The sequence below is a fragment of the Hippocampus zosterae genome, chromosome 6 (assembly GCF_025434085.1).
Source record: "Hippocampus zosterae strain Florida chromosome 6, ASM2543408v3, whole genome shotgun sequence".
Classification (NCBI taxonomy): domain Eukaryota; kingdom Metazoa; phylum Chordata; class Actinopteri; order Syngnathiformes; family Syngnathidae; genus Hippocampus; species Hippocampus zosterae.
This window is the reverse complement of record NC_067456.1, coordinates 20453972-20479900: the sequence shown is the minus strand read 5'-3', so window position 1 is coordinate 20479900 and position 25929 is coordinate 20453972. Positions and strand designations below refer to the sequence as shown.

The window sequence follows — 25929 nt, the reverse complement described above, 5'->3', positions numbered from 1 at the left end:
CTAGCAGAGACTTAAGATTCATCAAATTGTATTTTATTTACCTGAATCCAAAGTTCATGTGACAAATTGAACAATCTGACAAAAACAGGTACAGAAGCAAAATGACTCACTTGCCGATGCTCCTCTTGTACATCATTACATCCGCTCCAAATTCTTTTGATTTATATTCATCCCATAAAAGCATTTCCTTAGGAAAAATCAACAGTTTTTAAGCTTATCTAACACTTGTATCATGTGAGTAACCTTTAAGCAGTTCTTGACATTCTTTATTACACAAGTCAGCAGCTGTAGCAGACATGCACCGAGGAATATCATGCAACTGAATGTACACAACAGTACTAAGATCTTCAGGTAAAGTAGGGCATGAGAGCCGTTGTCATTCTTGGCTCTTCATGCGCAAGGATGGAAGGAGCGATGAGGACTTTGATTCATGGGCATTCGGTCAAAACAAATGAACAACCTACGCTGTCTTCACTCGACATTTCAGACATGCGGTTCTTCAACTGTAAGTGTGCCGCCCAAAACACAAACACAACACAAAACAAAACCAAGTAATTTGGAGACGAGTCGAGCCTATATGGCCTTCGCTGGGAAGAGAAAAGAGAGGGAGGAGAAGCATTAAATCGGTGCCCATTTAGTCTAAAGTACCAGCTTACCATTCCAAGTGTGTTAAAACTTATTTCAATGGGCGGCGTACTGACAAGCTGCACTGGGGGTGAGCTGAAAATCATTTCGTTAAGTTCAAGTTAGAAAACAAAATGGCATACGGTATTTGTAATGGCGTGGGGGGGATGGTGAGCCTGTACCTTGAAAACAAAACGATCTGTGCCAGTTTGAAACGTGAAATAATTGAACATCCCACTTGGCACGCTGAAGGCATTTGAAACCAATGCATGTTCTTTGCCTCGTCCAACTCAAATACCATTATTACCACAATTTTAAAAACGTATCAAAAATCTGAGGAGCTGTTGTATTAACCATTGCACAAAAATGGGCAAGCGCTTATTCGCATGCAGTTCAAAGTGTACTCATGCTGCAGCCAAATGCATGGAAAGCCTTGTAGGGAAAAGCTCAATGGCACTCAGTGGCAAAAAGCACTCGTCAAATATTTGAACAGCAACAATAAAATCTAGAGGTTCAACAATGTGCGCTATGTACACATAAAAACACAGCAGCCCTGCAGAGGTGAAAACCAGGCTGCTCATGTGAAGTAACATATACAGTGTTTAAGTACAGTATGTGCACATTTATACATTATGTATAAATAGTTCTTAAAATAAAGGACATGCACAGAAAAGTCCTCACTTAACTAAGATGAGAAAAAAAAAGTGTATGAAGGCTTTGGGTGCTTCAAATCGTGTTGTTTGTGGAGACAAATCTGAGTAGTAACGGTGATAGAACAGCGGTGAGGTAGCTGTGCTCTGCCTAACGCAGAAAATAAATGCAGACACCTATGTCCTAAATGAGCATTCTTCTTGTTCCCTACACCCTTCCAAAACAAGTAATCCATTTTTATAAATGTTTTGTAAATTCTCTTTCAACCAACAGACAAATGTAAAATAATAAACACTGATCTTTTTCTTTTAACAAAAAAATGTTAATTCGAGATGCAAGTAAACTTTTCTTGATATTTTGCGCTGATTCCCAATCTGCCCTCGCTTTTTCTCAAGCACATTAGGTTTCAATAATAATAACATATGTAAGCTTTAGGAATTATGATTTAGGGTCAACAACAGGTGGACTTTCTTTCTGAAACGTCATTGCTACAAATGAGAATGCATGGTAAAATCTGTATTGTGCGAGCTTTGACAGGTCAAACTTTAAAAGCAAAAATGAAAGTCTGAAAAACCTGATGTGCTGGCAAAGACATTTCTGAAATCAGTTGACAAAAATACATTTAGGGACACAAAGTCATCTCTAATTAAAATTTACTGTTGACCAGTGTAGTAGTAATAACAATAATATAAAAACTTGTGTTCACAAAGTAAGATCATAGAACTAGACCCCCCACCCCCCCAAAAAAATGCATTGCTAGAAATGTCTGAAATATCAAAGACGCCTTCGTCATCAGACCAGGAGAGAGTATTGACTGGAAGTTAATGTTTCCGTTAGATATGTGTGTGTTAATGTTCACTCCACAGCGGTGCCCGGGATGTGAGTCAGGGCCACAACACGGCAGCCACGTTAGTGTCGGCGCTGTAGATCCACAGCACCAGAGGCAGCGAGATGGCCACGAAGGGCCACGAGATGCCTTCGGCACATGCGGACAAAGACCGCTGCCCTTTGTGGCCCGCCGCCGGCTTCTCCGATTGTTTACCCAAGTCCAAGTGGTGCCTGGCCGTAAACTTCAGCAGTTCATCCAGCAGGATGACGGGTATCGAAATCTTCAGCACCATCATCCACTGGGTGGCGTCCAGAGGGGTGATCTGGAAGATGACCTGAAGAGCACGGCCGCGTCAAGACATTAATTTTGGCGTACACTTCAGCATATGTGTAATTAAGGATTTTTAAAAATATGAAGAGTAAATTATGGGAAGGCCTTCTGTACCGACTCAAGGAGAACTAGGATGCCTAGTCGCCTTCCAAAAGTATTGGATCATTTCATCTATGGAGGCATAACCCTTACTTGCAATAACGACAACGCATTGACTTCACCAGACTGTTGCGTTCTTCATTTGAAATGCTTTGCCAGACCTTTACTGTAACCTCTTTCAGTTCTTGATTATTTCTGGGGGAGTTCTTCCTTCAGTCTCCTCTTCAGGAGGTGAAATGCATGCGTGAGTGAGTTAAGGTCCGGTGACTGACTTAGCCATTCGAAGGCCTTCCACTTTGTCCCCCCCACCCCCGATGAAGTCCTTTGTTGTATCGGCAGTGCGTTTTGGCTTATGGTCTTGTTGCATGATAAAGTTTCTCCTTATTGGGATGCATTTATGTGGAAATTGCCAGACAAAATGGTTTTGTAGACTTCAGAATTCATCCTACTGCTCCACATGTGTGCCTGTTCCAGAAGCGACATTACTTCCACCATGGCTCACAGATAAAGCTCGTTTGTTTTGGCTCATAATAAGATCTTTTCTCTCTCTCTTCCCCCCCCCCCCCCCCCCCCCCATCTCATACTTTAGCCTTTCCATCATTTTGGTGGAGCTTAATCTCGGTATTCATCAGTGCATAAATCATTGTTTCCCAACTTTTGTGGCTCATCTCTGTACTTCCTTGCAAAATCCAATCTGACCTTGCCATTCTTTCTGGTGATGAGTGTTTTCTGTTCGGAGTTGTTTAACACAACTTTGTAAATACCACTAAATAGAAGCTGCAATTCTCAACTTTTTATCTCATTTCCATCTTTTGATCTGAAATCCAACCTCAGTATACGAGAAAAACAAAGCAATTGATGACTTGCTGTTCCAATACTTTTGGCGTTTTTATGACTCATCTGGTGTAATTTACTTCAGACTTACTGGCAGAGGCTCCACATAGAGAATTAGGAAGTGCAGAGACATGGAGAGGCAGATGGCCCCCAGCAGCCAAATGTTTTCCCAAGGAGGCATCCGCAGCAGGGACTGGTTCTCTGACAGACTTTGGGAATAAGGGGATGGGGGGGGGGAAGCAGAAGAAGAAGATCATTGTGTGTACATATTGCTTAAACACCCCCCCTCCCCCCGGAAGCTTTTGTACCTGTTGAGAGCGTTGCACATCTCAATGGTGACGAGGACAGACAGGGCCATGGTCATGGGATAGGGTGACTCAAACACCTCGCAGTCCAGGCCATCAAAGTCTGGGTTGTCCGGGGTGCACTGGAGGAAGTGACTCTGCAGACAAAGACGAGGAAGCTGAACCGTGGACGGTCGAGCGGAGGCGGATCCGGAATGCACCCATTAACTATTGTGCCCGCCTACCAGCTGGTATAGCGTGACCTGAGGTCCATCATCCGACAGTGTAAACCACCATGCCGCGGCTCCCACCGTGGCGGCGCCGACATAGCCTGCGAGCAAAGATGGCAAAAGCGCACGTGCCGCCTTCAGACAACATCCGACGACTCAAAACCACCCAAAGACTGGCCGTGACGCTCACCGCCAATGGCCAGATATCTGAAGAAGAGCCATCCGGAAATGAGGGGCTCTTTCGCGTTGCGAGGAGGCTTCTCCATGATGTCGAGGTCCGGAGGATTGAACCCTAGGGCGGTCGCAGGGAGGCCGTCGGTCACCAGGTTGACCCACAGCAACTGAACTGGGATCAGTGCCTCGGGGAAGCCCAATGCCGCAGTGAGGAAGATACTAGCGGCAAAAGAATGCAACCTCAACGTGTCTGACTGCCAAATCCTTTTCGAGCTTTTCTTCTTCGATTTGTCAACTTACCAGACGACCTCGCCGACATTGGAGGATATCAGGTATCTGATGAACTGCTTCATGTTGTTGTATATGGCGCGCCCTTCCTCAACAGCAGCCACGATGGAAGAGAAGTTGTCGTCGGCTAGGACCATCTCAGAGGCTGACTTGGCCACGGCAGTGCCAGAGCCCATGGCGATGCCAATCTCCGCCTTCTTCAAGGCAGGGGCATCGTTCACACCATCTCCCGTCTGCGGACAAACACGGTATCGTTTCATTACTCTGCAATAAGGTCTACAAGAACCTTGTGACCAAAATTGGGTACGCCAAAAAGTTGATGAGCGCGAGAAAGTCAAATCAAAACAGCTCATGTTCCGGATACGCTTGGGATGTCATTTTGCATGATTTAGCATGTTTGTTCTCGGTTTTGAGATGATGTACCATAGCTGTGATCTCATCAAATCCTTGCAGGAACTCGACAATCTTGGACTTGTGCGAAGGCTCCACGCGCGCAAAGCAGCGAGCGTGCGTGACGGCCTCACGCTGCGCGTTGGGCGCCAGCTCGTCAAACTCTCGTCCGGTGAAGGCCATCTGCTCCACGTCGTCGTCCTCGGAGAAGATGCCGATCCGCCGGCAGATAGCCACGGCTGTGCCCTTGTTGTCCCCGGTGATCATGATGACGCGGATGCCGGCCTGGCGACACAGCTTGATGGATGCCGCCACCTCTTGTCTGGGAGGGTCCAGCATGCCGACGCAGCCGACAAAGGTCAGGTCCGACTGGACGCGGAGGGACCACAAAGATTGTATTGTGAAGCAAAGGTTTGGCAGTTTTTAATGGAATTGGAAACATTTAAGAACTATTTCTCTCTCTCATTCACTGTCGTGGGGGTGCTGGAGAAAATCGCTGCTGCCACAGAGATTTGAACCTACAACCTCTGAACATTGAAGCAGATATCTTAACCACTAGTCCACTGTTCATAGATATTCCGGGAAACAATATTAACTCATTCAGTACCAGCCAATTCTGGACCAAGTCTGAAAAGACGTTTAAAAACGCCTGAGAGTGAATGAGTTAAAGGCCAAAGCCGAGCAGTCACCTCATACTCCGAGAATTTGGTGGGTTCAGAGAGTATCATGTCCTCCATCCTGGGCGGGCTATCTCGTGTGGCCAAAGCCAGACATCTCAGCGTGTCCCGACCGGTCCCGTATTCACGAATCACAGACATGATCTTTTCCTTGATGGGTTTGTTTAATGGAACTTTGCCGTTTCCCACTCTGACATGGGTGCATCTGTCAATAACGCCCTCTGGTGCTCCCTGGAACAGAGGTTCAAATGTTTGTCACACGGTTGTAGACACAACTGGTTATTTGTGTGCGTTGGCAAAGTATACCTTGACAAACATTTTTCCCAAGGAAGAACGGGACTTATTAGGGGTGCAGTATACAGACATGGACTTCCTGTCTCGAGAGAACTCCAGAGTACACTCTTTCTTCATCAGTTGTTTGATCACCTGAAGCCCGGCCCCGAAAAACAGTAAGAAAATCTACAGCGTGCAATGTGAGCACGGGGGAAGTTTGCGTCACTCACCGAGTTGCAGGCATTAGCTCTGTCGATCTTGGACAGATTGTGGACTTCGGTGTCAAAGACGTTCATCTTCTCCACCAGACAGGTCAGTGCAGTCTCTGTCGCCTCGCCGACCTTTTCATATACGCCTTTCACCTAAAACATTTAAGATTCAAAGAGAATATGTCAATGATTACTTTCTTTAATACAAATGGGAAAAAAAAATCCAAGAACTTGTCTTCCAACCATACTGCATCATATAATATATATGGAGACGTCTGATATTTTGGTTACCTCAATTACAGTGTGGTTACATGAGAGAGTATAAAACAACAGGAAAAGTTGCAGTCTTGCCTTGGTTTATAATAAAAATTCAAGTCCTTAGGTTTTATCATTTGTGATATAAACAAAGTGGACATGATGATATGCATCATTTAATGCGCAGATAATGTACAAAAAGCTCACCATAATTAAGTCCACATAAAAACGTAGCAGTTGACCAGACATCTTCAAAGGAGAAAACAAAACTTAAATCTGAAATAAAATCCCATTTTCCACCTCTGGTATCATCATCAGCATTATTGAGAAAAAATAAAATTGGCTCCATCCCCACCACAACCTAAATCAGGGATGGGCAACTGGCAGCGGGGGGTCAACAACACTGAGTGGCACCTAAATTCATTCATTCATCTTCCGAACCGCCTTATCCTCACTAGGGTCGCGGGGGGAGCTGGAGCCCATCCCAGCTGCCTTCGGGCAGCAGGCGGGGTACACCCCGAATTGGTTGCCAGCCAATCGCAGGACACACAGAGATGAACAACCATGCGCGCTCACGCTCACACTCACACCCAGGGACAATTTTGAGTGTTCAATCAGCCTGCCACGCATGTTTTTGGTATGTGGGAGGAAACTGGAAGACCCGGAGAAAACCCACGCAGGCCCGGGGACAACATGCAAACTCTCCACAGGGAGGCCGGAGTGTGAATTGAACCCGGTACCCCTGCACTCTGAAGTCGACGTGCTAACCACTGGACTACCGGGCCGCCCGGCACCTAAATTAATTTTTCAAATATATTTTTCTTCAAAAAACACTGAAACATTTTATATATGGGGGAAAATACAAAATATGAAAAAATTTGTTAATAAAATATTGAAAAAACAAAAATCATTCAAAAATCCGTGTCCTCACACAGAGAGCGTCGTCGTTGAGGAAGATTCTACTCCAAATTCAACATACTGAGATTAGTCTAGATGATGAATATTAGATCTGGGTTTTTTTTGCCTCTAGTCAACAATCAAGTCATGGGTGTGCACTTGTGTTCTCTCCCAATATTACAATTTGAAAAGGTGAGATGGATGCAGTCCAGACCTCATTGAAGTCCAGCGACGAGTCATTACACAGGGCACAAATGGTGGCCAGTTCCACCAGAGCATCATAATGAGAGGATTTCACTTGTTTACCATCCTGGTATCTGGGGTTGTACAGTACATGCAACCTCAGTCAGCATCCATTTCGATCCATCGTCAGTGGAAATCATTTCCATTTAATACTCACACGTTCCCCTCTGGTGCATAGGTTGATCCCGTGATGGTAAACTCGGACAGAGAGCAGCTCTCACCTTCCGCTTTGTTGAGAATGAACATCTGAGAATTCAAAAGACTGCATCAACATGGCACAAACACTCAACGCAGCATTTGCCTACAGAGGAGACAGCAGCTGGCTAGTTTCAAAGACACAGCAGGTGGCAGCAGAAGCCTCACAAATCCCAAGTGGACTTGAGAAGAAGAGCTTCATTGAGCCTGTGCCGTTACATAGTCCTGCCCCTTTCTGATGATGGCCTGCTGCCGAAGCAGCATGAGACAGAAGTAAACGCACAGCCTTGCGGCAGGGACCCCGCCGAAGGAGAAATACCCTAAAGGAACAGTCCTGCAAAGCAGCGTCACACAGGAAGATGTTTTGTCCTCCCTCTCACACAGACGTTAGACAAAGACACAGAGATGACAAGAAATTGCTGATGATTAACTAGTCGTAGTTAGAATCTAACACGGCATCTGGCAAAACACACACGCATAGCACTGTAAGAGTGAATGATATGAAAAGAAAATGGAGGACCCAAAGCCTGGGTCACTTCTGGTTGGGCAATAGTAAAACATATTATTCTTCAAGTAGTGCGGGAGCAAAAGCACATTTAGAATGAGCGTTGTGTGTCTACGTGTATCATGTTTCGTCTCCAGAGGCTTCATATAATTACGAATAATTTTCAGTTCCAGGTTGGTAAATATTGACACAATTCAACCGTTTTATTCAAAGGAGCAAATCAACTTCTAACGGCAGCGTTTAAGCGCCAATGAATGATTGAGCATCCAATAGAGGTATTCTAGAGAATAATAAATCAATCTTATTCCAAAGAGACAACGGAAGCACCGTTTGGCTTCTTTTCCTCTTGATGACGCAAGGAGAGTTATATAAGAGAAGCAAGTCATCCGAGTGCTCAATGTGGGCAAGACAAGTGCCTGCATGTTGCCTTATGGCTAAATAATCTGCAGCATGATCACAAGGGAAACAGTATTTGCAGTGTTACTTGAGCAAACCGTAACGGCCTGGCAACTTCGCTCCTTTCTTCTTCAAACATCAGAGAACTAAGAGCAGGCTACCAAACAACTTTGTAATGCCAGGTGTGAGACTTACTCGGCAGACAGACATCTGATTGGTGGTCAGAGTTCCTGTCTTGTCAGAACAAATGACCGAGGTGCAGCCCAGAGTCTCCACAGACGGCAAGCTGCGGACAATGGCGTTCTTCTTGGCCATGCGGCGGGTGCCCAGAGCCAAGCACGTGGTAATGACAGCGGGCAACCCTTCAGGGATGGCGGCCACAGCCAGTGCGACCGCAATCTTGAAGTAGTAGACAGCCCCTCGGATCCAGGAGCCTCCATGCACGGGGTCATTGAAATGCCCGATGTTGATTATCCACACCGCGATGCAGATGAGGGAAATGACCTTGGAAAGCTGTTCGCCAAACTCATCCAGCTTCTGTTGCAGGGGTGTCTTCTCCTGCTCGGTTGCTGCCATCTCATCACGGATCTTACCGATCTCGGTGTTGACACCCGTGGCCACCGCCACACCCACGGCTTTCCCAGCAGCAATGTTGGTACCCTGAAATAACAAGTAATGTTGGGGGCAACTGCGGCAGCCAACGGAGGCATTTTTGTTCTGGGACACTGACCGACAAGAATACGTCAACGGGATGTTTCATCATTGGAGGAGAAGTATACTTACAGAGAAAAGCATGTTCTTCTTGTCTTGATTGACAGCACGGGGGTCAGGCACGGGGTCTGTATGTTTGATGACGGAGACAGACTCTCCTGCAAAGACGAGCACATGTTTCATTGAGAAGACAGCAGATGAATTGGGATAAAACGCAGGCGTTATCCACATGCAGCAGTGACTAAGAAATAACGTAAAGATGGCGCATCAATGTATACAACCAGAGAGCAGTGAAGTGGGACTTGGATTGCCCCGGGCAAAAATACGAGAGTAGGCGAGAGCATTCGCGCCGTCAGTAATTCAAACTACAGAAGTCTACAGGTAAAATTTCAGTTGGATGTCTATCATGGACTTGCTCAAAGCAGTTTCATAACTTACCAGTTAGAATGGATTGGTCCACTCTCAGGGTCGTTGACTTGATTGAACATATACGGATGTCAGCGGGCACTTTATCTCCAACTGAAAGCCAACAAAACATATCAGTGCAAAAAACGTCAAGCATGTTTCCAATGGCATGAAGCCACCCGTGTATGCGTATTCACCAAATATGAGCTAGAATCTGCAGATGGTAACTTGGTGTTCATGTAATCTAAATGGAGGAAGTGGTAGCTTATTGCAGAGGGGGTTGTCCCAAGGCCATTGGGCAGTGCTGACATCACTGCAGGAAAGGTGAAAGAACCACGGAAAGGAGGAAATGGAGGACTTGTGAGCCATAAATGGCTTGTCTCAAGGGAAAAGACCAATTTGGGATTGTGGCGACCCAATTCAGCTTCCTAATGCTGCACAAAATGAAACTGCGGAAATGGCTCAAGTTCAAACAATGTACGGTGTAAGCCTATACTCGCCCCTTCTTCAACACCAAATTGTGGACCGAAAGCATGTAGACACCAAGACAGTGAAACGCCATTTGCCCCCTGCTGTTTTGCACATTTATTACTCTTTGGTTTTTCAGATCAATAATCCAATTTTAACATTTCACAAGGGCAACTCAAGTAAATATAAAATGGCGTTTTAAAATGATTTTTATTTATTAATGGGAAAACGATCCAAACCTATCTGACTGGCTCACTATTAAAAATTACAAAAATAAATGACTAAAATCAAGAATTTGCAATATGGGGTCATGAGCTTTGACATTGCTATGGGAGGAATTTTGACCAATTCCTCTTTGCAAAATCTAGTTTTTAGTATTGGCACACATAGTGTAACACAACTTTGTTGAAATTGATCGAAGTGCAGGCAGATTCTGTAATCTGAGGATATGTGTGGCGGATGTCTTCCTGTTTCATTCATTAAATATGACAACAGCCCATTTCGGTTGCGCTAAGCTGTTTGCGTGTTGTGAACATACCAACACTTGCGTAGCTCGTTCCTGCACATAATTTGACCGCGCTATGCCCCAGACCTACTCTGGGCGCCAACATTGGAGTAAGTTTGGTTGGCTGACAACTCCTCGGAAGGTACACCGCCGTTCCCAGTTTTCTCCATTTAGAGATAGTGGCTATGACCATGGTTCACTTTTGTTCAATACTTTACTGACTGAAACAGTCGTTTAGGGGTTCACGTTCTAGATCAGGAGTGGGCAACTCCGGTCCTCTAGGGCCACTATCCTGCATGTGATCAGGCTACTGCAGAGCTTGCAAATGGCTGATCACCCGATCATTTAAATCAAGTGTGTTGAAGGTGGCCAACTTCCAAAACATGCAGGATAGTTGCCCACCCCCGTTCTAGATGCATGATGTTGGTGCTTTATAATCCTCTTAGTTATAAGTGCTCTGCTGTCATCTTTTGTGGTCTACACGCAAATACAAACCCATTTTGGAAGTGGGAGGAGCATCAAATATTTGCAGATTTTCACTATTTGTGATGGCCTTGGTCAGTATCACCATGAGTAGGTGGGGTTTACTATACTTGGGGGTTGGGGGGGGGTATCAAAATTGGCTTTAAAATCTTAGCAAACATTTCAATTAAAAATATACATGCATACACACACACAAAAAAAACCCCCACCCCGAAATCGGAAAGGGTGTAAAATATATTATCACGCCGCTGTATATGATGAGCCTATATAAGGGAAGCACTATTGTAAGATAAAACCAACGTGACCTTTAGAGTAGGGAAGGGCCCCAACAATGCACAAAGCCGAAAATGGAAAAAGTATTCCAATATCTTCCCCAATGCTCTGATCAGGTTTAAATGTGGCCGTATGATGGCAGCTGTCTCCACATCAACTGCGGCAACACAAGAAGAGACAAAAGGACAAACCCGTCTACTCGATACTTTACTTAAAATACAAAGCATCAAAATACATTCCATTAACAGGCCGGTGTCCGTTTTCACTGTTGTCACTGTCCGTTTTCAGCCTTTTTACAGTTCCGTGCACTTGAACACATGGGGACTGGGGCTTCAGTCCTGATCCTTGGAGAAGGTAGACGATGACGGGCAACTCATTAAGTGTCCTCACAGCGCTGCCAGAAAGGTTGACCTGTCATCAACTATTGTCCAATCCAGACAGACATCATTTCTCAGAAGGACTGACGTCTAACACTGGAGCATCCATACACGGAACCACTGGAACAATAAAAGCTTCACTTCTGAGAAGGTCACTAATCCTGGCTCATAGATAGGTGCGGCTACTGTACCAACACTCCGTGTTGGGATGGATATAACATATGCACACGCAAGGCTGTTCCAAAGTTCCGTGAGAATTTGCAATTTAGACTCACTTTAGCTTTATCACTGGAACGAGCAGTTTTCCTACCATGCCATTTTTTGCCTAGTCTCCGCAGTTACGCAACACTTCCTGCCTTCGGGTCATTACTTAGGACAAAAAGACTGCGGAGACTGACTTTCCAACAATGGGGGCCTGCAGCTGAGTTTTAAATTTTTAAGAAACACTGGGATTGTCCAGGGGTCTTTGTTACACTGCAGGCCTGCTCTGAGTAAGTGTGCTGTGTAAATCAGCTGTCATTTTGTGTCAACATCCTGCTTGGTCGCGGTCCAAGCATCTCATCAGCCATCCACACTTTTGCACCTCTGTGTTTGCCAACAGGTGATGAGGTCCACAGAGTTCAGGCTTGGTGATACATTTACACAGTATGACTCACAGAGGTGCCTTTTAAAATAGACCTTTCAACAGCAAGCGAGGCAACAGCACAACATAAGCTGGCAGCTTTGACTGGCACCTGCCCCTGCCGTGTGTTCGGGTACAGCATGAGGTTTAGCCGGCCAGGCTTCCTCAGGGGCAGCCAGGAGGGTGTCCATGTGCTGATGGCAGCAGGACAAAAGGTTGACGTCCTGTCAAGTAGGAGGGCCATGACACAAGAGTCAACATGACAGCTCTCCAAAGCAGCCTTCCTCAACGGCCGCTTCATTGTAAAGCCAGTCTCCAAATGAATATGTCTTTGCCATGGTCTGACATTTTTTTGATGTCACACTTTTACAGGTGTAAAAATCTTCACATTTTACCATTTCTTCTGCGAGTATGTGCCGAAAAGGTCTTTGACAGAATTATCAGTATAAAATCTTGGTAGCCACTTGAAACAGTAAAATGCACCGGTACTCTTAATTTAGCTGCATCCGAGTCCATTTTTCCTGTGTGGAGTACTCTTAAAAAGAGTGCGGCTCAAAATTATATTTGAGGGGCAGCTTCATAAATTTGAGAACTAATTTTGTGCAGGTTAAACCTGGGGAACAAGAGCAAGTGGTTCATCAAAACATTAAAAATACGATAATACAACTGGTGAGTTATCGCACTGCAGCCAATATTCTCGTAACTCACTGAAAGTTCTATCACATAATCACGGACGTGGATAAAATAGATTTTTGCTTGGGCAAGCAAAAATCTATTTATTTCTTTAATTCACATTGTGCATGAGTAGTAAATTGTATTTTCTTGTCTAGAAAAAAAAACATTCAGTGGCGCAATTTCTAACCTAAACATACATTTCAGTTTCAACTTAGCGCATCTCACATCACAAACCTACGGCATTTGTTTTTAAAAGGCGTTGGCTTTTGACTCAGCACAAGACTGTTTTTTAGTTTTACTGTTAATATGCTTTTTACGTCGTCTTAATGTTTTGTTTTACCGTTTGCTTTTGTAGGACTTATTTTGCTCATGAACTTCACTTCATTTACAGTGGTGGATGTTCTAAAGTGCTCTATAAATACTGTCGAGTCGACTAGGAATGAGACAAATATTCTTTTTACGACTAGATGTTGTTGCAGTGTTCAAATTAAGACATTCCAGACCCGAGAGGAAACAAATATTCCCTTCATTTGTTCCGACCCATTTTACAGTTAAATCCTCTCTGACCAACTTTGTCATGTTCTTGATCCACATGACGCTGCACCGGCCGCATATCACTAAATCCCGAGTGCCGACACTAAGCAAAATTTACAAGCACCCTGTCTGATGTAATTGTACAGCCGTGGGCATATACTCTACTTGTCACCATGATAATAAACAAGCCACAAATTCAACCGTAATCATATTTCACAGACACCTAGCTCGCCAGAGGGCAAATGTTAGTTTATGCACATTAACATGAATCTCGCTCATTTGCACTTCATTAATTTGAACTTGTTTCGACTCGTATGCGAAGCTTCATCTTAGGCAGGCAGCATAGGTTCAGCGTGAAATGCAAATAGCTTCACTTCCGCTTCCGTCTTCCTGCGCGTAGGTGACCTCAGTGCGTTGTGACATACCTATTCACAGTTTTGCTTTGCAATTTGTTCACAAGGGCTGCAATTATTGAATATTTTTAGCATCAATCATTCCATCAATTAAATTGAATGATCAGAAAAAAAAATATTCATTAACCCTAACACTATTGCGCTAGAGCGCACGCCGGCATCATAGTACAGAGGTTATGGGTTCAAATCTGGCCCTGGAATTTGCATGTTCTCCCCGTACCTGCGTGGTTTTCTACGGGTACTATGGTTTCCTCTCATATTCCAAAAACATCCACCATAGGTTAATGCACAGGTGTCAAACTCAAGGCCCGGGGGCCAGATCTGGCCCGCCACATCATTTTATGTGGCCCACGAGAGCAAATGAAACATGTCAACTTCCATAATGCTTGCTAAAATCGACCAAAAGTTTAAATTCTCATATGTAATAAATAACGGACGCACGCATTTTCTTGTTACCAAAACCCTCACCACAGTAACTTAAACAATAGTGGAATTATTGAACTTTTATATGGTTTCAGGCATAACGGCCCTCCAAGGGAAATAGTAACTTAAATGTGGCCCACGACAAAAATGAGTTTGACACCACTGGGTTAATGGAACACTCAAAATTTTCCATAGGTATGATTGGGAGTGTGAATGGTTGTTTCTCTTTGTGTGCCCTGCGATTAGCTGGCAACCCGTTCAGGGTGTCCCCCGCCTACTGCCCGAAGACAGCTGGGATAGGCTCCAGCACCCCCCGCGACCCTAGTGAGGATCGAGCGGCTCGGAAGGTGGATGAATGAATGAATGAATGATTGAATTCATTCTTGTGTTGACTACAATGCAAAAATCTTTGGGACCAATCAAACCTCTGTTACGCAATAACAGCACAGTCTCCTTGAAATCTCTGCTTTGCCTTCTGTCGTGATGAATCTTAAGCAGCCGCCAGCTCAGCCTTCACATAGCATGTAACTGTGTTGTGGTTCCCATGGCAACAAAAACTAAGACCACAGAAGCTTTTATCAAAATTAACACGGTGCTTGACATACGGAGGCAAAACAAGGTGTGTAATACAGTATCCAAAATGTTAAATGTCTTAACAAAGTCTTAACAATTTGGATCTTTGAATTAGTGTATTAAAGAGAGGAAGGGAAAAAAAACACTGCAAACCAAATCCCAATGGAGTTGGGAAGTTGTGTAAAGCAAATAAAAATGGAATCCAATCATTTGTAAATCATGTTCAACCTGTATTTAGTTGAATCCATTACACAGGCAAAACTTGTCATGTTCAAACTGATAAACGTTATTAGTTTTTTCAGAAAATAATCATTAATGTTGAATTTTATGGCGGCAACGTTAAAGAAAAAAAAAAGCTGGAACAGGTGGCTAAAAAAAAAAAAAACTGAGAAAGTTGAGGAACGCTGATCAAAAACCTGTTTGGAACATCCCAGAGGTGAACAGGTCAACTGGGAACAGGTGGGTGCGATGAAAAGAGCTTCCCTAAATTGCTCAGTCGTTCATAAGCAAAGATGGGGCGAGGTTTACTCGTGACAAAAAATTCAAACAGTTTAAGGACAATTGTTCCTCAATGTATAATTGAAAGGAATTTAGGGATTTCTTCATTTACCAGAATAATATTCAAAAGCTTCAGAGAATCTGGAGAAATCAATGCATGTAAGCGGCAGGGACAAAAATCAACATTGCATGCCCGTGACCTTCGACCCCTACTGCATCAAAAACCAACATAAATGCCAATTTCAGACATGATTTGTGCCACTTTGATGAAACCTACACATGAAGTTTAGGTTTCCAACGGCAACAGCCCTATCAGCAAGATGAGGCCATCCATCTCCGTCTTACTGACAAGTCATGAACAATTGCCAAAAGACAGTCCCTCGGTGACACTGGACGCTTGACAGACCACTTAAAGGCCACATACTATCCCCAGTGTCTGGAATCCTAGCTGAGGGTGCAGTGCTGATGGGCAGGGTCACTGTGCATTGAGCATGGTGGAGTAAGCTTCACCACAAAGTGCTTCCCTATAAGGCCATCTCTCTCGGACACAATAGGACCAGATGAGAGCCTCCCTCTTGCCACCCTTCTCACAGGGCTGTACTACCCACCAGCCCAACAACCTCACAGCCAGCTCAGAGCAAATGCACTGTGATCTGCTGATCTGTGAAAGGATAGAGAGCCGCCAAAAACAAAAATGTAACCTGGCAACATAGTGTTTTATGAAATCACCAAATTCAGTGAGAAATGTTTCAACTACTTTCTCTAGGCTCAGGTTTCCTCCCACACACCAAATACATGGGTGTTCGGTTCAGTGAAGAGACTAAATAGCCCATACACATAAATGTGAGTGTGAAATGTACTTTTTGTTCCCTATGCGCCAACAACACTGACCAACAACCGGCCCAGGGTAGGGCTGAACAATGAATGAATTAAAATTAACATTGCATATTATATATTCACACACACACACAGACCATCTATCCATTTTCTAATCCGCTTTATCCTCACAAGGCGGGTGCTGGAGCCTATCACAGCTATCTGCGGGGGACACCCTGAACCGATTGGCAGGCAATCGCAGGGCACAGAGACAAACAGCCATCCGCGCTTGCGCTCGTACACACAGGGACAGTTTCGAGTGTTCAATCAGCCTGCCATGCGTGCTTTTGGGAACATGGGTGGAAACCGGAGTACCCGGAGAAAATCCACACAGGGGAGAACATGCAAACGCCACACAGGAAGGCCCAAGGCCGGAATTGAACCCATGACCTTTGCATTTATTTTGGCGTACACCTAATCTATAAAACCAAAACATTTATAAATAAATACATCTGTAATACGGATTACTTTATTGTGTTCATAACTACTTGAAATAAATTACTGCATATTAAATAGAAAGACGAACACATTTGTAATTAGCTTCTATTCAAAAACATTCAGCAATCTGATCAATCGTCAAAACAAGGCAAAGGTCACTTTGAAGGTTCAGGAAAACACCATTAATGAAAATGAATATTGTAAAGCTCTTGAAGTCAGAGGTTTATCTGGACTTCATGCATGTTATGTTGCTTTTTTTTTATTATCCCGCAAGCTTCTGACAACATACTACATCTGTCAGCACATGATCAAATAACTATCACACAATAACGCAATAACGTACAAAACAGTTGCCCTTCTCAAGGTTGCTACCCATTCATGTAATCCGCCATGTGTGCCAAAAACTAAACAAAGGGGCATATAGTACGTGGTTGAGACCAGACACCTGTCATCTTCACCAGTGCCTGCTATAAATACAGCATTCCATGATCCAAACCATCTAGGACTAGCTATAAATAAAAGCAAGTACTACACACAGAAAGATTCTGCATCACTTCAGAGGCGAAAGGTTAAAACGCAATTCCCAGATAATACTGCAGCTCAAAGACTCAAGCATTCCATAGACAAGTCAGTGAATTGATCCGTTTGGAAGAACTGTGGGAGGGTTGCCTGGACGGCAGCAAGAATGAGCACTAGTTGGCATGCAGCACAGGATTGAGTCCTGTGAGAATGCAGAGTCAACACACGATGCGAGCGCATACACCTAAACATAAGTAAAAGTATACCAGAGCACTTAATTTAAGAGTTCTCAAAATTGGCTTTTTTTTCTCCGTCATCTGAGATCCCGCTGTTCAGTCTCATGATCAACTAAGGTTGGATATAAATTTTAAAAATCGGTTTACCTGCTTTGTAACATATTAGCCAACAAAGCCACATTACGTTGAATGAATCACATAGGCCCTTTTGCCATATGTACTGACCGGAATGCAGAAGAACGGGTTTTCTTACCAGCAACTTCAACGATGTCTCCGGGAACAATGTCTCTGGCTTTGATCCTCTGGACTGTCTTTCTATCCTGCCGGTACACTTTCCCCATCTCAGGCTCATACTCCTTCAGCGCCTCAATGGCATCCTCGGCATTACGTTCCTAAAATCAGCATGACCTCAATTTAGTGTAAGTGTACACATTTCTTCGTTTACAAAATTCTGTGCTGAGTGATGAGTGCAGTTTAAAGAGTTTGTAGTCCGAAACAGCTAATGTGGTTTGATTTTCTCTCTGTGGCGCAGTGTTAAGTCATCTTAAGTCTTTTGTTGAACCGCCTAAATAATTTATTAAAATACTTGCCTGTTTCAATGGTTACATCAATTGGCTGATTAACGACAAGAGGAGTCCAGGTCCTCCTACCAATGAACTGGGTTTTTTTCTATATTTAAAAAAAAACAAACAAAAAAAAAAAAACAACAACAATAGGTGACCTTCTGTAGCTGCCATTCTAGCCAATTTACCTTTACAAGCATGTTGTATCGGACTATTGTGTCTACTCATACACCTATGATTTTATAATAGAAAAAAAAAAATCAATCTGCAGCATTGCTGGTCACCAATTTTAAAATAAATAATAGAGCACTTTTATGATGTTTCAGCTGAGAAGCTTACTAGCTGTGCACTTTTAGTGTATTAGAGTACTAAAGTTCACAAATGCGTTTATCATTATTATAGTAAAAGTGTGATTGGTAGCATTCAGTTTGTGGGGGAATTGTCATATTCGCAAAATGACAAGATGAGGTGATGTGAGACGACAAACTGCGATGTGTTTAAAAAGCGAACGTGTAAGAACTACTCACCTGCCACACCCCAACAATGGCATTGGCAATAAGAATGAGTAAAATTACAAAAGGTTCCACGAAGGCAGTAATAGTTTCTTCTCCCTCCTCAAACCAGGCCAGGACCTAAAACAAACACATGAAACGATAAATTACAAGTTATGGGTGGTAATCACAGTCGAAAGAAAGTTTTGGTGTGTGACAGTATTAACAATTTCATGCACCCTGTAACCTGATAACATAAGCTGTCCACTGTGGTAAGAGCAGTCAATGGTGTCACGTTTGCATCAGAGAGAGGTGGCAGTAGCACCATCTGGAAGGATTTGAGCATTTTGTCTCTTTTCGGCATTTTAGATTGCCACGGTCATGCAGTGAAAGTATTTACTAATCTTCAACAGACAGTAAAAGAAGAAATGAAGAAGAAAAAAATAGAATAGTCATAGATACTAATGTGTGGCACAAATTTGCAGCTGCCGCCAACATACAGCTTCGGCTAAAAAAAAGTGTTGAATTTACAGCACTCCAAGATGCAATAAATTACCAAGATGCTACCTTTTAGTGAAGGTTCGCCACTGGAATCTAAAAAGAATAATATTTCTGGAGTTAGAAGCGGAAGTTTCCAATCCAACCGGACTTGTACTCCGGAGCGATTTATGTAAGTTTTTTCTTCTTCTTGATGCATTTTTAGACTGGTGCGACATATAGTTCAAAGAATATGGAAACTGACTTTCTACACCACTCAACAACTTTACAAAGTGGGTATGAGTAATTGCTATGATAAAAAGAGGAGAAAAAAAATCATCCCAGAGGTTACTCGATAGATGACAGAATTATGTTCAGAAATGCTAGATTCACTTGTGTTGCTGTGTAAAAATGTGTGCCCCGAGAGGCATCATATGTCTGACCACGTGCTTTTAAAGTTGAACAGTGGCAAGTACACCAAGCACAACTGATCAATCTTCTCGCTGTGCGGGTTGTAAACTGTATGTCGTTGTCTTGATAACCAGTCATTAAACCATGAACACGTCTCTCGTACATGCAGCCGTTTTGAGAAACCGTTTATTTAGACATAATTCATGTTGTGCCGCTTTGATTACTTCTAAACAGGCCATTTAAACAATAGGCCTGAAAATACTGAACAGTAAGGGCCCAAATTTGGTCTTGAGTGGGGCTCTGTTCCCTTGTCACACACCAACCACCAACACCTCCCTATCACCTGACTGGCTGCTTTACACTGCATATCAGCGCTACATGCACACGAACTTGGAGCTATATGAATCACATCCTATGCATGAGGTATTTTTATATGACTCGTATATTTACACTTCATTTCCCATTGAGATCAACCTGCAAAAACAACCAAAATCACTATGCATATCATTTTCAATACAAAGTGCATCCCCGCCACCAATTTGCTAAGCTTCCATCATTGTGCTGGTCATCTACGATTGTTTTTTTTTTTTTTCCCCAAGCCATATGAACAACATCATTCTGATTTTCAAGTAAAACCCAGGACTCTTCAGATATGTATCCATGCAACTGCAGTATGGACCTGGGCACGTTGCACAAGATGAAAAGCAATGGCAGACAAGGGAGAAAAAAACTGTGGCAATAAAACATGTTTCAAAACAGATAAATATATTGGAGGACCGGTTAGTCCAAGCATGAAATCTTACAATTGCTGAAAGTTGGGGTTGAGGCCTACATATTAACTTCCATAAACATTACCTCAATGCGAAGTTTCAATTATTTTTGTGATAGCAATGATAATCTTTAGAATCTTGGAATAATAAAACAATTGACCAAACAAAATCCAAATTGGGCATCGCATAATGCAGTGTGACCGTGTGACCATGATATCATTGTTCTGTTTCACCGTTGCCATATTGCTCTGCCTACTCCTGCTCCTCCCCTTCCTCCATCTCTTCAGTGCAGAAGTATGGCAGGAGGCGGGGCCAAACTCAGAGGTGGACACTCACCTCCTCACTTGTGCCACGTCAGCTCGAATCTGTGGCAGCCTATTTAACCAGTTTCTCCCATTGTTTGATGCTGGATAATCCTTGATGTTCACACTGTCTTGCTATGTTGCCGTTTTTCCGCCTGCCATGTGGTCAACCCAAGAGTCACCTGGTAATCTCGTGTATCTTTTGATCATAAGCATGTCCCTGAAGAAGGTGATTTTCAGTTGCTACTTTGGTTTTGTTTTTGAGTATATTAATTTTGTGTTGCTACTTTGGACAAAATAAATTAGTTTTTGGTGTCTCTCTCTGCCTCCTTGGGTCCGAGCCTTTTTGTTTGCCTCGCGGCAAACAGAATCTTCTGGCCAAAACAAAAATGGACCAGGCAGAGACGGAGCATCTCAATCTTGTGCACTCTGCGCAAGGAACACTGGTGAGCCAACACAAGATGACATTGCAGTAAATGGTGGAACACCTACAGCGACTCTCTCCCAACCTGACCCGGTTGAGTGAGTGAACAGCTAGTAGCCGTCAAAAATCGGCTTCCTCCATCCAGCACAACCTCCCCCCCAAGGAACCCATGCAGTTGGGAAGGGCCCGACTCTCCTCCGCTGAGTGACAGTGACGCATAATTAACAAACTCTGCCTCCACTGTGGCCAGGGAGTAGACATTCTCACCAGGTGTGCCGAGTTGCCAAAAAGACAGGGCTCACCAGGAGGAAGGGAGGCGTTGGTGAACTGAATTTCTTTCCCTTCCTCCTCACAAACACATGAACCAGGTATGATTCACGAGTCACAATGATCATTGCCTGTCCAGGTTCTGATCAACTCAGGGGATGATGAAAATATCATAGACATTGACTACGTTAAAAATAACCTCTCACTGACTCTGCTGTCCTCACCATAAGGTGCTAGCAATAATTGGTAGTCTCCTCAAAGAGGTCACACCCCGTACCACACCCTTTAATCAGGTTCTCTCCAATAACCACCAAGAAATAGCTGAATTTTATGTAATATCCTCCCCACTCACACCGATAATTTTAGGGATACCCTGGTTTGAGTTGCACAATCACCACATTGACTGATCCGCAGGTACTATTTGGAACTGGAGCAACCATTGTCATGCCCACTGTCGAAGGTCAGTGGCACACACCAGAGCCCCTGGCTCCACCTACACCACAGAAGTTATTGACTTGAGTAACGCCGCCTAGTGAATACCATGACCAAAAAGAGGGTTTTAGTAAGGACTCCACGTGTTCCCGTCTACCGCACAGGCCCTTTAACTGCAGTATGGAATAGCTTTCTGAGGCTCCGCTCACGACCCACAGACTATACAGCCTGACCAAACCGGCCACATCTAACATACTGTAGTAAGAATAATTACTGTGGCAGCTAGGTTGACAAGAATGCAAGCTAGCATAAGTCACGTGAGAAATTCTCTCCCAAACTGCGACACTCAGCGCGGTTGCCAATCGCGGAGCGGGAGTCGTTTTAATGAGTAAATTTACATTAAAAACTGGCAAAAAAAATTACACTAACGTGTAATTTCTACACACAGCAAAATAAATTCGCTATTTAATCAATAATCACACAATAACCAAACGCAAAAAACAGGTGAGTGTGATTGGTCGTGACCCAAGCAACTCCTGTGATTTTTTTTTTTAGTCCGTTTTCTCTCTAGATATTTATTGATGTGCTGTTTATAGTTGTTTAGGCTCCTCTGCAACGAACACTGCTCGAGCGAGACTTTCAGAAAGTGAAAAATAGAATATGAATTATTTATTCTGGTGTTACGCGACTACATTTAATGATAGCTTAGAGCTGGTTCAGTACAGCTTCGCCTTAGCATGGTTCCACTGTATATTACCGTTTGTCCTCCTTTAGTGTTTAAGACACTTTACAGAAGCATCACTTATTTTCTACCGTAGAGGTGACAATCAAGGACTTTGAGGAACAGCTGCTGCCACACTAACCAGCCAAACAGCCACAGCCATGGTCTCAGAGTTGCAAAACTAGTTTTGTACATGGGAAGATACAATGACTTTAAGAAATGTTATTTGGTAGAGGTCAAATCTTTTGTCAGCCACTGAACAGATTGCAATAACGTGCATGTTGTCTCGTTATTTCTATACATTTTCAACTTCCCTGTAACAGCGAAACAGAAGGGAACAGCCAATAACAAAAAAAGGCAAAAAAAATGAACATTTGACGTCCTTGCAAATGTGGCACCATCTAAAACAGTGTACAATATTTTGCCAAAAGCATCCATACATTATCTGAACCGCGTATCCTCACAATGGTCGCAGGTGTGCTGGAGCCTCAGAGTTGCAAAACTAGTTTTGTACATGGGAAGATACAATGACTTTAAGAAATGTTATTTGGTAGAGGTCAAATCTTTTGTCAGCCACTGAACAGATTGCAATAACGTGCATGTTGTCTCGTTATTTCTATACATTTTCAACTTCCCTGTAACAGCGAAACAGAAGGGAACAGCCAAAAACAAAAAAAGGCAAAAAAAATGAACATTTGACGTCCTTGCAAATGTGGCACCATCTAAAACAGTGTACAATATTTTGCCAAAAGCATCCATACATTATCTGAACCGCGTATCCTCACAATGGTCGCAGGTGTGCTGGAGCCTTTCCCAGCTGTCTTCGGACCATAGGCATGGTACATAGAAAAACAGTCACAATCACACTTTGGGACAATTTAGAGTGCTCAAATAACCTCTCATACATGTTTTTGGAATGTGGGAGGAAACCGGACAACTCAGAGAAAACCCATGCAGGCACATGGAGAACATGCAAACTCTACACAGTAAGGCCAGATTCGAACCTTGGACCTCTGTACTGTGAGGCGGATATGCTAGCCAGTTATACACTGTTCTACACTTGCATAGAGCATCGTTTACAAAATATAAACAATGTACTAATTTTATACATAATAGTTTTTGTACTATGTTTGTGTAAAAACAACAACAGAGATATACAGTAATGATATACACCTTACTTTAGAAATGTCACTCCAGTAGGCAAGCAGTAAGCTGCACGTTTAGAATACATTGTTATTTATACATTAATAGAGCCAAATGATGCTGGTCACATATAGTCATAGCACAGTCATGCTACAATAGAAATGGGCTTTCCCAAAACTGTTTCCACAAAGCATACAAGCAAAATGTTAGCTGAAGAATATTCATTTCGACCGAGAAGGGGGCAATAAGCCTGCCATGATCTCACTTTTATACATTTATTTATTAAGAATATTTGTATGCTTGCATTTTGAGACGGATGTTTTCTCTCGCCTCGTAAACTCAGATACAACTCAGCTGCTGTTGTCACTATTCCTCAGAAGGATTGCCAAGCCTTCAAGGTCTTTAACTCACCGACATGTGCATGTAACTTAAGACGAGTTAAACAAACTGAAGAGGTTCACATGTCAACACAGTATGCTGCCTACACCATATCGCGGCTATTCATCACACAGGGCTCAGCGCTAATACGATCTGCAGTTTTCACTTGGACATGGACACGGTTTCAATCAAACATAGAAAGAGGAGGCTATTTTCAGGATGCAAGGCTGGCTCCTGTAAGTGCTTAAGACTACAAATGCGTGAACAACAAGACAAGGTTTAGGGTGATAAACATCAGAAGGTCATGAACGGACTCAAACCCCAATGAGACGAAGAAAAGAACAGGCATACTTACAAAAGAAATGCAGGCAGCCAGCAGAAGAATTCGCACGAGTAGGTCTTCAAACTGTTCAAGGACAAGCTCCCATAAAGATTTCCCTACGGGGAAGAGAGCGTAATTAAATAATCATTCAAAGAGAGCTCTTTGTAATATGACACAAGAGTAGAATATCAATGAAATTACCTTCTTCTGCTGGTAATTCTATTTGTCAGGGAGCGCAGACCAATGATGTAGTAGGACAGACACACACACACACAAAAATAAAGAGAAAAACGTCAAATATTCAGCCAGGTGAACATGTTGTATTCACTTCCTTTTAAAAAAAAAGAACTTGAAGAACAGCTGAGGACATTCTGGCAAAGAGCAGTGATAACTGACGGTGAGCTGTCTAAACTATTATTTTAAATGACTAATTACCTGACTATGTGTGGGAGTCGCAGGTACACTCGCCTGACTAGTGTGAGCAGGATGGAATTGAAATAGTAGACAACTTTTTAAAATTCACTCCAAGCAGGGGCGTAGATGATTTTATACCAGGTATTAAATATAAAGAAGAAACCCTTTGTCTCACAATGGAGAAATTGCAAATGTACAGCAGCAAAATTATGAAAGGGAGAAAGTAGAAGACACAAAGTATATAAATATATGTATATTTACCCACTTACCCATTTTTTTAATAAATATATTAAAAATGGGTAAGTGGGGTGAGTAGAGGTTTTCAGGACCGTCCTTCTATGTCTATAAATACGAGCTCGATGTTAATACAGTATTTATTAAAAATTGAACTGGATGTGACCGATTCAGGTGGTATGATGCAGTGACCGGTGTACATACACTGTAAAACACGTTTTGGGCACGTGGACTAAAGACCAACTTTCCGCTGGAACACAATTTATAGACAGTATGAGAATATTATCCACGTGGCCGTGACAAAGCCAACAGAAATCTTGCAGAATAAAGGGCATTTGATCCGGGAGGCAGTGGCCAAAAGTCACAATGCGATCATTTCTATACTAAGTCAGAAGCGGAAGCCCTCAGGTCACCTGTGATTACGTCTATTGGGCAACCCGGCCAGTTGAGGTTGACTTTTTGCCCACAATTCCAGCCCGGTTCTCTGTTAAGGTGACTCATTCATTCACGGCACCAGAGTGACATTACAAGTTTCGAGTGGCGTACCGTTCAGGCCCCATTTCTCCCGCTGTCGCTTCACCTCGTCCAGAGAGAGTCCCGTGCTCTCGTTGACGCAGAAATAACTGTAAACTTCCTCCACGCTCTTCGTGTGTGCGTTCTCCATGGCGGACTGGTGGTTCCTTCGCGTACAGCTTCACACTTCACTCCACTCTTAAGTCGGCCCGGAGCCTCTATTAGAACCAATTGGGGCGGTAAAAGGAATAACTAGTTAATCAACTGAGAGCGTGCGGGTAGCAGGAGCAACCGACAGCGTGACGATCGTATTCGCCCCCTTTCCCTTTGCACGAGTCTCAAAATTGTTACGGTGAGCCAAATTCTCGTTGCCCCGGTGTGATGAAGATTAGTCTGAGCGTCCAATTATGTCCAAAAAAGGGGGAGGCTGTCTATTACAGTGTCCTGTGTGTGGCACTGCATTCGCCCAGACTGCTCCGGTGTGTTTCGGGCAGCGTGCCGCCTCAGCTCAGCGCAGCTTCCAGCGAGTGAGCCATTGCGTCGCCGACAGCCTGCCTTTATGAAAGTGTTGCTCCGCGGTTCGGCATGTGGACTCGTCTGATTGGACGGACAGAGTCACCTGACCTCAAAACAGGGAAACACAAAAGTCCGGAAG

The 25929-nt window shown here is 43.5% G+C and overlaps 1 protein-coding gene across 2 annotated transcripts in view; it reads right to left on the bottom strand.

Annotated features, from left to right (window-relative positions):
- Positions 1 to 11: 11 nt before the first annotated feature.
- The window catches only part of LOC127602212 (sarcoplasmic/endoplasmic reticulum calcium ATPase 2-like), a 43352-nt gene continuing 17434 nt past the window's right edge, over positions 12 to 25929 (bottom strand). The window contains exons 1-20 of one of the 2 annotated variants that reach the window (XM_052068207.1): positions 25308 to 25847; positions 24315 to 24332; positions 24147 to 24229; positions 18503 to 18607; positions 17666 to 17804; positions 9533 to 9613; positions 9167 to 9252; positions 8579 to 9043; positions 7445 to 7533; positions 7259 to 7361; positions 5914 to 6045; positions 5717 to 5836; positions 5423 to 5641; positions 4767 to 5102; positions 4356 to 4576; positions 4072 to 4274; positions 3897 to 3982; positions 3676 to 3809; positions 3459 to 3576; positions 12 to 2438 (exon numbers count right to left, since the gene is read on the bottom strand). In XM_052068207.1, coding sequence (XP_051924167.1) covers positions 2160 to 2438; positions 3459 to 3576; positions 3676 to 3809; positions 3897 to 3982; positions 4072 to 4274; positions 4356 to 4576; positions 4767 to 5102; positions 5423 to 5641; positions 5717 to 5836; positions 5914 to 6045; positions 7259 to 7361; positions 7445 to 7533; positions 8579 to 9043; positions 9167 to 9252; positions 9533 to 9613; positions 17666 to 17804; positions 18503 to 18607; positions 24147 to 24229; positions 24315 to 24332; positions 25308 to 25425 — 3135 coding nt within the window. In that variant the 5' untranslated portion in view covers positions 25426 to 25847 and the 3' untranslated portion in view covers positions 12 to 2159. Of the gene's footprint in view, positions 2439 to 3458; positions 3577 to 3675; positions 3810 to 3896; positions 3983 to 4071; positions 4275 to 4355; positions 4577 to 4766; positions 5103 to 5422; positions 5642 to 5716; positions 5837 to 5913; positions 6046 to 7258; positions 7362 to 7444; positions 7534 to 8578; positions 9044 to 9166; positions 9253 to 9532; positions 9614 to 17665; positions 17805 to 18502; positions 18608 to 24146; positions 24230 to 24314; positions 24333 to 25307; positions 25848 to 25929 lie in introns of those variants that run through there. The other variant, XM_052068208.1, reaches the window with a different exon arrangement.